The 15,379-nt window shown below is 47.0% G+C and overlaps 1 protein-coding gene across 2 annotated transcripts in view; it reads left to right on the forward strand.

Moving 5' to 3' along the window:
- Positions 1 to 15,379, forward strand: part of MYO1E (myosin IE) — a 206,054-nt gene that overhangs the window by 65,029 nt on the left and 125,646 nt on the right. For both annotated transcript variants that reach the window (XM_037151034.2, XM_053670099.1), the window contains one exon: positions 15,127 to 15,270. In XM_037151034.2, coding sequence (XP_037006929.1) covers positions 15,127 to 15,270 — 144 coding nt within the window. The remainder of the gene's footprint in view (positions 1 to 15,126; positions 15,271 to 15,379) is intronic.

Consider the following 15,379-nt stretch of genomic DNA (forward strand, 5'->3'; position numbering starts at 1 on the left):
TCCCAGTTCATCTGCATGCAAATGTGGTATTGCCCAGTCTGGTCCTCCAGCTGCCGCCTTACTGCATGTCCTCTCTGTTCCTCCTGCCACTGTGGATGAATGTTTCTTCTTTAATTCCTGGATCGTCGGACTTCTCTATAGTTTGATATTTTGGCAGTTCTGGTTATTTTTTGTTTTTAAATTTGTTGTTGTCCTTCTTTTGGTTGTGCAGGGAGGCAAAGTGTATCTATCTATGCCTCCATCTTGGCCAGAAATCCAATATTTTTTTTTGTTCAAGACATTTTTAAAAACTTATTTATTTATTTATCTTTAGAGGGGAAGGAAAGGCGAGAAGGAGAGAAACATCAGTGTATGGTTGCGCCTCGGGTGTCCCCTGCTGGGAACTGGCCTGCAACCCAGGCATGTGCCCTGACTGGGAACCGAACCGCAATCCTTTGGTTTGCAGGCCTGTGATCAATCCAGAGCTACACCAACCAGGGCAAGACATTTTTTTTTATATGTTTGAATGTCCTTATTGTGCTAAGAGGCATTTTTGCTACAAAGGGAAATCATCATCCATTCAAAAAAATTTGAAGAAGCATGCACTTACTGAAGACCTGGGGTGGGGCTCTGCCTTTGGAAGTGGCTGTGCAGAGTACTTTGAAGGAGAGTGTATCATGCACCCAAATGCCCCTCTCTTTCCCATGGCCGGTCTGTTCCATAGCCAACGCAGTCCACCCAACTCGCCCCATGGGACCTGCAGGCAGCTTCAGCTGCTCTATTTGAATTCTCACTCTCAGAGAATGTTTCCCTTGAGATATTTTCATAGAGTGGGGAATCCATTTCTTCTGTCTTTCACCACAGCCTCAGCGAAAGCTGCTGCGGATTTCTAAACCCACCAGATCCAAGTACAGGTCTGGACTCCGTGACTTTCTGGCCAATTTTTTCATCAGATACTTGGGGATCATCGTGCCTCCCTGGTTCTACAATGTTTTTGAGACCAAATGAAACAAAAAGCAGCAAACACAGTGTTTGGCACTAGTAGGTGCTTAAGAAAAGCAACGTCCACGCCTTGTTCCCTCAACACCGTGGAGCACACTTCGCGGTGATGTGAGTTGCTTTTGTGATGCTGTATTGTATTGCAAAATACACTAAGCAATGGGCAGCGATCACCCAAAATCTTTTGGATTTTCCGTGGAGTCGTGAGTTGTAGGCTGGTGTGACTTGCCCATGCCCAGTAATCACATGAGACATGGTTAGCTCGTATTTTGTTTTCAAGTTCAGTGACTCTGAGCCAGAAAAGTTACTATTGGAAGGAGCACCGTGGAATTCTCCAGCTAGAGATCTCTGGTTAGACGACAGTTTTCTCATTTCTGCTGGTATTTCCCCACATCTTCTGGAGAGGACTTTTCTCCTTTATTTATTTGTTTCTGATTTTTAAGCCATTGCCTAGACTCGTACCCCACGCCCTGATATTTGGATGGACACCAGTTCCCTTCTGCAATCTGATTGCCAAAGGGTCAAGATTCGCAAACAGTAATGCTTATTATTTGAAAAAATTAAAATATTTGAACGACTAGACTCATTTGATCGTTCTTTCCAGAAGTTTTGTTGGTGATTAAAACCTTCGCGATAGGTTTGCTCAGAAGGGACGATGGAAGAGAGCCACACAGTGCTGGGCCCAGAGCTGGGGACCCAGGTTGTACTCCTGGTTCTTCTGTTCAGCAGCTGGCATCTTGGACATGTATCAGCTCTCCGGGCCTCAGGTTCCACACTTGCAAAGTAAGAGCTCTGGCCCGATCGATCAATAAGGAAAGGCCCCTCCCAGCTGTGGAATTTTAGGATTCAGAATGTAACTCTAGAACTGTCCCTGCCCCTACCTTACCCTGCCTCCTTTGTAGTTTTTTTAAACACCTCCACCTTTTGCTGGGGGGCCTATAAGGCATTAGTCTGTTACTCAAGGTGGTCCTCACTGCATTTCTTCATTACTTGCTCCCTTTTCAGTTAGCCTCTTAAACTCTCTGTGTGTCTCTTCTGCAGCCACCATCTTTCTTCTTCTGCTCTGTAGTAGATCCGTGTTCTCGGAGAATCCTGTGCTGAAATGTCTCATGCGAGCGTGCACCACTTGAGCACCATGAAACTTTAGAAGTTCCATATTTCCTTACTGAGTCCTGTCTCTGCTGTTACTGTCTTACTGGCCAGATGAGATGATGGTCCTCTGATTCTTTCTTGAAACATCAGGTGTCCAGTCAGGGCACTGTTCCCGGCTCCCAGTGTTCCCAGTTCACGTACGACGATTAACAACTTTACTTGGGACTCGCAGTGGGCCAGGCAGTGTCAGATGGCCCCTCCATGCATCATTTACTGATGGTCGATAATGTTATTATCCCCATTTTGCAGAAAAAGAAACTGAGGCTTAGAGATTGGAATCCTTGGATTCCACTTTTACTGAATGTCCTTGAAATATTTCACTTCCTTAAAAGACTTTTTAGTTGTAGGAGATCAAAGACCTCTATTCAGTAAGAATCCCTTCCCTTCAGAGAGATAGAATCTTCTTTCTCCCCTTCCATAACCTCTGTTTACCTTCCTAATTTTTGTATTTTTAAACATCTGTGTTTGCGTGCAACTGAAGCTTTGCTAAGGATTTTATCTGGCCTGAGTGGCGTCACCAACCCAAAAGAACTGAATAACTAGAGTCCTGAATAAGCTCACAGAGAAGCTCGGCTAATCTCCTAAATTTATTTTATTGCAAATTTATCCCCATAACTTACTTTCTAAACTTGGAGGTGGGGGTCACAGCAAGTAGGTAGTAAGAACCCCTCACAATTTGTGTAGGGAAGGACACAAAAACAAGGTAGGATACTTGCGTCCTTGCTCCTCCCTGCTGCACAGGCGGCCACGCCGGTGACGCCTGGGCCCATGCCACCTGGGCTCCAGGACCGGCTCCTGCAGTCCAGGTGTGGCTTCTGATAGATCAGCTAATAACAGGGGCATCAGGAGGCAAAGGCCTGCTTCTAGTTGAATTATCAAGTGCAGACACGATTCTTCCCCTCCTAAATTCCTTCAATTCAAACCTGTGTTCATTCTGTACATGAGATGCAAGGCGTGGGTTGCGAGAAGAAATGGGCAGGTGATGACAGGGAGTGAGAGGCTGGGCCAGGTGTTTATCTTCACCCATGATGCTGTCCTGAGCCTGCGGGACCCTTGGTGACGCTGATCTGCAGTGTTGGTTAGTGGCCAACACTAACCTGATGACTTCTCCCCCCGAGACGGACTCACAGACCCTTCCCCTCTGTCACCATCAAGATCTCTCTGGATCTGATTGGGTCTCGTTTGCACCCTAAAAATCTCCCAGACCCATGCCCTAAGCTACATTTTGCCCCCTACAGGAACGTGGCATCTGATGGCACAGGTCAAGCAAGCAGAGGGTCCGCATACGCCCGTGCCAAACACAGGAAGAGGTGTGGAAGGCATTTCTCACTTCCGTACTTGGTTCGGCATTGGCCAGTGACTGCTCAGGGGACACCCCTCACCTCAGAGCTCGGCTTCTATCCCGGACTCAGTATCCTCATGGCTAACCTGTGACATGGGCCACCCATGCTCCTGAGCCAGCCCTGATCACATTCCGGGCCCTTCCCTCCGCTGAGCGTATCCTGAACAGCCCCTCAAGTGGGAGATGACAGTTCAGCCCCTTACCTGTCGCACCTCCACCTGAAATCCTCCTCTGTACTCTTTCAGTGTTTCCACACTTTAAAAACATAGGTAAGAAAAGAATTTCATCAACCTTACAAAGCTTTCATTTTTAATTGAGTTTTCTCATTCAGATACACGTTAAGCTGTTCATTTTTTTTTAATGAGTTGATTGTTTTGTATTGTCATACCTTTCTTATTTTGCATGCCCTAAACAATACATATTTTGCAGTCAATACAGAGAGATGCTGTGAATGGTCACGGGCCCTGGGAGACCAGTTTTAATGGGGTCGACCAGGTCTGCTGCACTCTGCAGACGAGTCCTTGCATATTTTTCTTTTTTCTCAGAACAGCATTTAAATTAGGACTTCTTTTTTCCGTGGTAAAGAACAATAGTTCATTTTATGTAACAAGAAGTTGTTCAGTTGCCTCTCTTTTATTCCCATTTTAATCAATAATATGAAAAAGAGCCATTGGTTGTGGTGTTTCTGTAAACAGTCTGCCTGCCTCATTACTCTGACTTCTTAATTCACTTAAAGAAATGTACCGAACAGCTGTCATTGCTTCAGGGACTGTAATTTTGAAAACAAAAATTAGGACGCATCATCTGAGAGGGTTTTGTTTTCTTGGTTTATGAAGCTATTTATTAATGAAAATCTTGTTGTCCGAGGTTCAAACCCTGAACCACATTTCAGTGCCTGTTTAGTGGGTTGCCTTAATTGTAAAGAATAAAATTCCATGAAACTGACCTTGCCCAAAGTCACAGAGGTAGGGTTTGTGCTTGAATCCAGGTCTGTTGATTCTGAGCAGCTGCTGGGTTTGCAAACAGAACTGCATGCCCCAACTTTTGTACTTGGAAGCAGGAGTGATGACAGGGGAGTCCCAGAGGGATTGATAAGTGCTCCAGGATGCTATTCTGCAGAGCCACGGCCGAAAAGACAGACTGACACCCGTGTGACCCTTCATCATTTGTTTGATTAGAGGCTGTAAATAGAGGCAGATGCAAAATGAACATTTTTAATGTAAAGGGATTTCAACCATTTGTCTCATTTTTTCTATAGCTTTAAATGTCCTCCCCCTGTGATCTAGGTGAGCTTGTTATCCCAACCTGGTCGACAGTGGACAATAAGAGAAGAGCTGTCTTTAGGGCCAACATTTTTTTCCCTTTGATCTTCTGAGCTGGGGGCAGTCAGAAAGCTTTTGAAACTTCTTTCTTCCTTTGGGCAGACCCTGAGCCCAGGGCCCCATTTCCTGCCCTGTAGCCGCCGCAGTAAGATGCGCTCAAGCGACCTGTAGTTTATTCATCAGACTGGTGATTGAACATGACCGTGTGCCAGGCACTGGCCTGCATGCTGGGGGCACAGCAGGGGACAGACGTGCTCCCACGGCCAGTGTCACGGCACGGAGTTTTCTCTGTCTGTGCACTGCCATGTAGCTGCCAGGCCTCGCACCAGGTATCCTACGTACCAGTGATGCGAGTGCCTGCTTCGTGGTGCTGTGTAGGTAAGAGAAGTTGATACGTGGCACACACTGAACCCGCAATACAGCAGCTGCTATTAACTTTAGAAGTGTTGCTGTTTTCAGTGGCCACTCACCTTTTTACAAGAGGCAGTGCGCATAAAGGTTGAGCCTAAAGATTAGAGAGCCGGGCAGCCTGGGCTTAAAGCCCAGCTGTTGGAGCTGGGCGAGTTACTTCACTTCTCCAAGCTTCAGTTTCCTGCCTGGTAACGTTGTGAGAATTAAATAAATTATCACGTACAAAATGTTAGAACGGTGTTGATATGCAACACGGATTAGCTGTTGTGTGAGAAGAAGAATATTCTCCCAAGGGGACGATAGTCACCATTCTCGGTTTCCTAGAGATTGAGACAAAGACCCGACGTGCTGATAATGATACTCGCAGGAAGTGCTTCCCTAGAGAGAAGGGGTAAATTACAGGGGCCCAAGAGAGAATTTCCTCCTGCGCCTGGAGACAAGCCCTCACCCTGGGGACCACTGACTGTCCCACGTGCGGCGGGGAGGGTTTGCTGAGGAGACAGGACTGCAGGAGGGGCCTTGGGACCCCTGATGGAGAACACTGGGGACTCGGAACACGAACGTGGGGCAATTGCTGCTTGTGAAAACAAAGCCTAGGCCCCCACCCACTGTGTCGTGGGGAACCTGGTCTTGCCATGTGAGGTTTCCCACAGCGGAGAACACAGGATGTTCAGGAGATGCGATGCAAGTCAGTTCAGTTCCATGTGGCATGACTTGAAATCGGTGGGGACAGGCCCAGAGAGAGTGGCAGCGGATCCCCAGGGGTGGGACGGGGCACCAAGGTGGGATCAGGGTGTGTAACCTCATGTTGTGTATTTAAATGGTATGTTTTCACCATTACTTTAACACATCTCAAAGAAATAAAACGAATGTCAAACTAGTGATTTTAGGAGATGGTTATTTTAGGATTTAGCCAAATTTAGAAGGATAGTTTATACAGAAAACTCTGAAGCATAGGACTGGTAGAATTTGCCCTGTAGATAAGAAAAGTTATAAAAGTAGTCGATATAGATACATTATACTGGCCGATGTGTCTCAGGGTGGACTGAATGCCACCCTGCAAACCAAAGTGTTGCCGGTTCGATTCCTAGATACATTATAAAAGTAGTTGAAAATGGCTGAGGAAGCACTGGAGTATAGCTCTTGTATCACATGAGGGGAGAGGGGAGGCCCAGCTTCCTGCTTCAGCTGGCCTTAACACTGAAGGAACTTTCAGGGTGAAAGACATACACGTCTGAATGTGCCTTTACAAGTCGCAGAGGAAATTACCTTGCTCTGTAAACTTGTGGTCCGGAGATGGACAGCTTGTCAGCCAAGACTCTCACCTGCATTCTGTTGGGGAGGGGCAGGGGGGGTGGGGGATGGGCAGCTACAAAAATTTTCACAGCGAAGCTCCTGGGACTGGGGGGTCATCGACCCCACGGGCAGAAACCACTGCACAGTTCCTGAAGCGACACTAATACATGGTCCGATGTTTCCAGAACAGTCGAAATCTCGATGCTACTTTATACCTGGGATGGTAGTAAGTATTGACCTAATATTTGCAAACTGGGCAGCACAGTGCCTGCCCCCTTCTCTAGTGTTACGTGCCCAAGGTGCCTCTGGTTGTAACAGACACATCGTGCTCTTATTTTTCTGGCTAAAAACACAACAGCAAAAAAGCACTGCCGGTTAAGCTGTGACCCAGCATTGACTGCAAGGCACTTTCTAATTTCAGCATGTTAGAATAAGGAGAAATGTGTCTTAGTATTGATGGAATGTGCTAACTGTTCATTCACAGCATCTTAAATTTGATCTTTTTATTGACATAGAAAATCTTCCTTTGGGGAGCAACATTTCGGGCAGAGAAAGGGAGGGAAAGAAAGTCTGTTTTCCTGCTTGGGCCCCATCGTGATTTAAAGAGTTCACTGGAGCTGCAGGCTGGGGTAGGCAGCGAGGGTTGCAGGCCTGAGCCGACATGGAGTAACAAATAATAGGGCAAAATTTTCATTTTACTGAGTACTTTCATAACCCTTAGCTTATTTGGTCTAATTTTTCCATGGAAACAGCCATCCATATGTATATCTGTGCACATTTTATAAATATGTGCCCAGGAGAAAAATAAAACCATGTAGGAAGTCCACTTAAAAAAAAATAAACTATTTTCATAGAGATATCTTTTTGTAGAAATGGCATTATATTCGAAGGTCTGCCCAGATGAAGTCCAGCCATTGTTAATATAACAGTGTACATCAATGGACATCAAAGTGACATCAAGGTAACCTGGCAGCCAAGGAGAGCAGACTGGAATGTGCTTGTGTGAACAATGACGACTTCACTGTACTAGTCAGTGGGGGCAGTAGATGCTGTTGAGTGACCATGTGTACTGTGTAGCCGTTGCATTCAAAATGACTGAGCGAGTGGAGCATCAAATCTGCATCAAATTTTGCATTTAGCCTGGGTATTCCTCCACAGAAACTGTTCAGATAACTCAGAAGGCTTTCAGGGATGATGCAATGAGTACAGCACAAGTAAAAGTGTGGTACAGAGGCTTCAAAGCTGGTTGAGAATCTGTTGAAATCAATCCACATTCTGGGAGGCCTGCAACAAGCGGAACACCTGAGAATGTGGAATGTGTACAGGCTGCAGTCAACAAAGATCAGCAACTGACAATGCAAGAACTGGAAGCTGATCAGGGGACTCCCAGAACTACCATCTCCAAGATTTAGATGCAGGATCTTGGCATGAAATGTGTAGTGGCAGGATTCACTCCACAGCTTCTGCCACCAGAGCAGAAAGAACATTGTGCTGCCGTTGCTAATGACTTGAGTCAGACCGTTACCAATGAACCAGACTTCTTCAAGAAAGTCACAACCAAAGATGAATGGTGAGTGTATGGCCATGATCTGGAAACAAAGGCCCAGTCGTCCCAATGGAAATCACCTGGTTCTCCACACCCGAAGAAGGCAGAGCAAACTCGTAGCAAGATCAAGACCATGTTACTTGTATTTTTCGATTGGGAAGGTGTTGTCCATTATGAGTATGCCCTCCTGGGCCAAATGATTAATGAGGAGTACTACCTCATTGGTTTTCATTGGTTGAGAGATGCAATATGACGAAAACAGCTGGAGCAGTGGGCCACTGGTGATTGGCAGCTTCATCATGAAAATGCTCCCACTTATGCATCACATCTCATGCAGAATTTTTTGGTGAAACGTCAAATCACCGAGGTGACTCAGCCCCTCTACAGCCCAGATTTGGTGCGCAATGACTTCTGGTTTTTCCTAAAACTGAAATCACCTTTGAAAGGGGAGAGATTTCAGACCATCAATAAGATTCAGGAAAATACGACAGACAGTTCAGCTGATGGTGATTGGGTGAAGTGTGTGAGGTCCCAAGGCGCCTACTTTGAAGGGGACTGAGGTGTCATTGTCCTATGTACAGTGTTTCTTGTATCTTGTTCAATAAATGTCTCCATTTTTCATAGTACATGGCTGGATACTTTCTGGACAGACCTTGTGTGCAATTAAAACAAAATTTGGGCACCTTGCCATCTTTTGCTACTTTTTAACATTTATTTATTTACAGACCTTTATTCGCTTACCCACTCAGTTGGTCAAACCAATGTTGCCAGTCTCTGTGTACCGTCCACACTCTGGCGTCAGTCATGCCACATAAAACCAACTGTGCCCCGGAGGGATTAGGGGCTGGTGTCACTGTCAGTTCTGTTTGATCTTGGCAGTGGCTTATGGGTGCAGTGCCACGTTAGGAACCTCTCCCTGAGCAGGGGGCTGAGAGGCCCAGAGAGGCAGAGAGATTAGTGGGAGATCCTATGGTTAAGAAGCTCAGGGTCTCCACTAGGAGGGTTGGTCTTGAAGAGTTTACTGTGGCTTTCCAGAGATCGAGTTGGCCACGGGTACAGCCATGTACCTGAGGCACTCCTGGTTTATGCCTCTTGTTCCAGCTTTATTAACAACACTGTTTTCTGCACACAATGTGTCCCAGTTGGGACAATACATTATGTTTGCTTTAGTCACTTCCAGGAAGGTTGAAATCTGACTGCATCTGAGAGACTGACCTCTGGACCACGTGGTCCTTGAGCCAGTGTCTATACACAGCCTTGTCAATGACATTGGAGGTGAGTCGGGGTATAGCAGAAAGAGCAAAGAAAAGGAAGTCAGAAGTCCCAGTGGCAAGTCTCAGCTCTGGCCCTTTGTTCTAAGGATTAACTGAGACATGTATGTGGAAATATCACACAATTATTGAGCTTTTTGGGGGGTCACATATGAGCACATCTTCTGCATTCATTGAGACTCCCCCCCACTGCGGGAAGCGCCCCCCCCTCCACTGAGCCTCACCACCACTTTGTGTGCCAATCTTACAAAGTACTTTCCTATGTCACCAGCCTCTCCAGGCAGGGGCAACTCGGTACATTATAATCCCAGACCTTAACTTTACCCGATGGAGGGATTGTAATATTCATGTCTTGCAGATGGCATGTGAATTAAATGAGATCATGTAAGGCCTTGGCATGTATTTGTGGGTTTAGTACAGGTTAGAGGGGAGTGAGGATGCTGGTGGGCTACTAACTGCCCCTTACTCTTCAGAAACATACCCTTCTTTGCACTCTGTTCACTGTACTTCAGCATGCACACACAGACACACACTGGCTTCAAACACACATCTTCACAACACCATAACAGTGGGGGAGGGCTCTAAATTCCATCAAGTTGAAATACACGGCAAGCCCAATGCTGGTTTGCTGTGCTTGGCACGCAGGAGACAAATAAACATTTATAGTTGACCTGCCTCCCCATCTGCAATGAAAGTAGGTGTTTCATTCCAGTCAAGTAGCAGACCTGCAAAGGTAGAAATCCCCAGACTGTCAATTAAAACATTAAAGTCTAAGAGATAGTTCTGTGCCTTTCCTTTTGTGACTCACTGGGACAAAAGACACAAGCTCAGTCTGATGGCAGGCCAGAGGTTTAACCATGGTCCACTTTTCACAGTAAGAGTATGGTTTATCTGCTTCTCAGGGTGATACGCTTATAACACAGGGGCATTCTGGCCCCATGGTTTCTGGAAATCGGGTCTGCTGTCCTGTTGTGTTCAAGGACCAGCCAATCTTTGCAGGCCTGGTATCTGCTCATCCAGGCAGCAGCTCCCGACCCACCTTCCAGACCCTGAGCAGCCTGCACAGAACCCGGGTTTACAGTGATGGTCCAGCTTAGGGATTGCTCGGTCACCACCCAACACTGCCCCACCCCACCCCACCCCACCCCACCCCACCCCCGCACACCCAAAAATGCAGGATAGCACTGGCATTGTTTTCAATGCTTCCATTTATATTTAAATTTTGCTAAGACATGCATATGGATTTTTTAAAAATGTAAAATTGGCAGACAAATTTAAAATGGGAAGTAAAAGCCCTCCTTCTCCCCAATGGAACCTCGTGTGTCTTTCAGGAAAACTGTCCTAAAACATCTTCTAAACAGTGCAGACAAATGCCATCATTCCTCACTTAATCCACTCATTGATGGCTCTCTTCAGGAAACTGTGTCGTGAAGATTTCTCCATGTTAGCACCAGCAGGCTCCTTCCTGGGCAGCGTGTGCCATATTCCAGTCAGTCCACACCCTGTGCCCGCTTTTCCTGTTACCCGCTTCACTACCGTGAACGACCTTGTGTGTGTGTCTACAGGCCGGTTCTAAAAATGCACTCGCTGGATCAGAGAGGGTGTGAATTCACTTTTATTGCATTAACTGCGTACATACTGCTCTGTGGCACTACAGTTTCGGTACCAGCAGTGTGGGAACACTGCCGTCTACAATTACTGTGCAGTCTACGCCCCCTGGAACAGGGTGAGACTGTGGGCGACCGCCCTGCCCAGGCCGGGCCCAACACTGGGCCCACTGTATTCGCCCAGCACGTCGGTGGCTCCCTGTTCTGGGCGTCTGAAGACTGTAGTTGCCCAGTATGTGGTCTCCTCTTCTCTCCTGGACGAGCCAAAGAAGGAAAATGCTCCCTGAGACACTAGAGAGAGTGTCTGCAGGACGGGGCTGCGGCGGGAGGGTGACAGTGGGGCTTTCTCCAGTGAAGGTCGGCTTTCGGGAGGGAACAGTCCTCACCTTTGTGCTGACTCACCTTCGCTCTTTCTAGTCCCCACCCTGGCAAACAAACACCAGTGAGTGACACTCTGCCTCTCAAATCAGTCGGAGAATCAGTGACCCGGGTTCTTCCTCCCTGTGAGGGACTCCTGTGCCTTGGGGCCACCTCCGAAATGGGAGGAACAGACCAGGCTGTTGTGCGGATATGGGTGTACCCCACTTTCTAGAACATGCATGTGAATCCATTGCTTTTTAATAAAAGACTAAATGTGATAGGCAGCCCTCAAGCCTCATCTAATGGGAAATATCTCCCTTGTAATTTGTCGTAATTGTTAGGAGGTCATGTAAGTTTTCATCATCATTATAATTATTATCATTTATTACTTTCATGATCATTTCTCAGCTGCCATGTCAGCTACACTCTTTCCTTTGTGCAGCGATGCCTCACTCATCCACGGCTGTTGCCAAATGAAATACCTTGTTTAAAAAGTTACCATTTTTAGTGGGGAAGCAAAAGGGCATTTCCTAGCCAAATAGAAGCCGGCAGAAGGAAAGGAAGCTGGCACTTGCCGAGAGGACAGGCTGGTAGACTGGGCCTCCGCCATCTGAGCAGGGAGACGTTCCTCACGATGGTTAAGTCCCTGTCGCTGCCCTTCCTCCTCCCAGTGGGTATGGCAGCCAGTTCTGCCCCTACCCTCCCTGTCGGCAGTGTGAGGAGGAGGAGGAGGGGAAGGGGCCGAGGTTATCTGCTCCAGAAACGTAACTCATGTTCTCACACTTCTAGGACAGTAGTTTGTGGCCCGAAGGCAACTTTCAGCCGAGCCTTCCGCTCCCGCTTCCGCTTCCGCTTCCGCTTCCACTTCCACTTCCGACGCCTCAGTCTGGGGCTGGGCAGAGAGAACTGTTTCCCACCCTGCCCTCCACGTGCTCCCGGACTCGGCGGCTGCCTTCCAGGGAAGGCCTCTGGAAAAGTCATGCTGTGATCAGATTTTGTTGTCCCTGATAGCAGAACAGAGAGGGGTTTTTCTGTTGCCCTCTGGAGAACTTTTAAGCTTCCTTGGGCTGGGATGAGAACCTATGCTTCCATGTTTGGCTTACAGCTTCCCTCATGAAGTTGCCGCCCTCCAGTAGAACTTCCTGTCCCAGCTTTCATTTACCTCTGGGTGGGTTCTGGCCTTGTCCTTGACAATCTTGAGCAGGTCATCTGTCCCCAAAGGGCTCTGTGTGCTCCCACCCTCCCTCCCTTTACATCATCTGAACTGTGGGTTTTTAGGGGGGCGGTGGGGGGAGGAGAAAGGCATAGAAAGAGGCCATCAGTAAAGACAGAGGGGTTGCAAGTGGAAAACCTTGGACAGTCTTTTTCATCAGTAAAATAGAGACAATAATACACAGTATGCGGAGTGGTTGTGAAGGTCGAATGGGTTCCCTAGTTGCCTGGGAGAAGGACAGAGAGAGAGTTGAAGGGAGGGAGTAGGGAGAGAGATTGAGATTCATGACCAATGGGACATAGGAAATGCGTCAAATAAAAAATAACTCCAGTGTTTTCATCTTTGATGCTAGGAGAAGGTGGGTTGTTAACAAAGAATATATGAATTTTTAATGATATTTTGGAACCAGTCTATCATTCTGTTACCATCTTAGTACACTTAACAGGTGGAGACATTCAGTAAGTCATGAGGGAGAAAGCGTGGAGAAAAGCATGCTGTTTGGATAAGTTCACACTCCTAGAGACTTGGGTTCTTGCCTTGCCTTTGCTACTTGACTAGCTGGGAAGTGTGATTCCTTCTACTGTAGCATGGGAATGTTAACCCCTCTCCTCGGGTGGTGGTTTGGAATAGTAAAGGGGGCAACCAGCACAAATCAAATGGCTTGTAGCGACTGTTGAGTTCCACTGTTGGTTCCTTACTGTCTTGTAGAGGGAGGTCTGGAGACCCAGGAGTGGGACTCTGCAGTGTCAAGGGACATTTGGGGCCATGGGACTCATGCACTCAAGCCACCAGGACAACTGCCACTAGAAGGAGGAAGGCACCGTCTCTGAAGTGGGACAGAATGTGTCCCTCTCCAGTGACGCAGAGGAAAGCCTGGGTCACTTCGAGAAGGTGGTAATGCCTCGCCCTTTGCAGAAGTTAAACAACAGCTTGGTAATAGTCCTGCTTTGATCAACTGTGCTCACATCACCCAAAGAAAACGTAACATGTTTTGCCTCTTGTAAGTAGGTAGATATTTATTGGGGTTAAAAGCAAATATACAAACACGCCCCCTGGTTAGTTACTCAGAGACCTTGGTTTTCTCCGAGGAGTAATTTTCTGGGGGCTCGAAAAGAATAAACAAAGAGGAAAGGAAGGAGGCGTCTCCGGGAATCTTTATCTGGTTGGAGGGATACGGTGGAGATGCAGTGAGTCATGTTGTGGCCAGTGCTTTTTCTCTTTCTGCTTTGCCACAAGAGGAAGAAGGAGTGGTGAGGTCTGAGGTAATTTTGTAGAACTGATGCTACATGTTGTTCTGAGAAAACCAAGTATATCACATGAACAGTTTCCCTTTGCGAGGCAGCATGGGTGGCAAGCCTTCCAGAACCCCCTCCTGGAGCCTGAGCCATGGCTCTGGTATGCTTTTCCTGGGGAGGCCCCTCCCAGGCTGGTTTTTTAAAATTGCTTTTCCCAGAGCCTCTTAGCATATGCTTTTATCAAAGGACCCATGCCTCCAGAAAAGAAAACAATTTTAAAAAGTGAAATTTAAAATGGCGTCCGTCTTGCTTTCTGCCGCCTCCCCCTTCTCTCGAAGGGCCTCCTATTACTTTTTGTCATTCTACTTTTGACACCGATCAGACAGCCTTTCTAGATACCTCTATTCAGAATTTTTCTCTCCTTTGTCCAAACTCCCGCAAAAAGTGAACTCCTGAGACGGGGGCTGAAGCTGAGTCTTGGCTGTGCGTCCTGTCCAATAGGATTTGTGAAGGGGAAGGGCGAGTCCTTCCCCTGATCCCAGGGCTCAGCAGACAGCTGGACCTGCAGGGGGTTCCACTGCAGAGATGCCAAGTTAAAGACACCCCTGCAGGCCACAGGGTGGTCAGAAGCCACTCCTGGTGTTAAGTTGTAACTTCGACAAGCAGACAAGGGTTCCAGCTTCATCTGTCCCAGGAGGCCATGGGGCCATATGATGTCCTCCTGCGTGTAGCATGTTTTGTGATCATGTTCAGGCTCCTGTCCCTTTCCTCGTTAATATACCAGTGGTCTGTCATCAAAGTGCAGCCTATTGTTTGAATGTAGCAGGACAATGTTGCATTGACAAGTGGTAAGTTTACAAAGGAAAAATGATGGTGATGTGACTTAGTCATTTTGTGATGCATATTTTTTCCACTTCTGAGTTCTGCCATATAATTTACAAAGGAAATCTAGAAAGTTTCTATTTCACTACTCATCTTCATTGATAAATATTATAAAATAATAAGGTTGAAGGAATTATTGGAGACCATTGATCATTTATTGTGCTATACTCCAGACCTTGCTCAGCGCTTTACATACGTCATGTTATTTAATCCCTACAGCAACTTAGGGATTTTGAAGCCCAGCAACAAAGCAGGGCTTATTTCTCCCATTTTTCAAGTGGGGAAAGAAGCTGAAGCGGCACAGTGAGCTGAGATAACTTTTCCCCACTTCACTTCACCTGTGAACTTGAATTCAAGCCGAAACTTGAATCTGGGTCTGTAGATAGCAAAATCTTGATTTACTCTGCTCTGCTGCATTTGATAGGACGAATATTTGGGAAATGAGTGGCATTTTTCTTTAACTCTAGGAGAAAGTAAACTATCCTAATAATTGTGCATTTTCCATTTGCAGGGAAGCAAAGGTGCCTACCGGTACCACTGGCAGAGCCACAATGTCAAGCACAGCGGCGTGGACGACATGGTCCTTCTCTCCAAGATCACCGAGAACGCCATCGTGGAGAATCTGAAGAAGAGATACATGGATGACTACATTTTCGTATCCTTCGTTGGTTCCCTGGGACATTGCTGAATGAGACGGCAGTGTCCACAGTAAAACGGCACTTTGTTCCTGGTGTAACAAGCTCCGCCTGAACACTTTCGCTCGG

The sequence above is a fragment of the Artibeus jamaicensis genome, unplaced genomic scaffold (genome assembly GCF_021234435.1).
Source record: "Artibeus jamaicensis isolate MK-2021 breed Jamaican fruit bat unplaced genomic scaffold, CSHL_Jam_final contig_548, whole genome shotgun sequence".
Classification (NCBI taxonomy): Eukaryota; Metazoa; Chordata; class Mammalia; order Chiroptera; family Phyllostomidae; genus Artibeus; species Artibeus jamaicensis.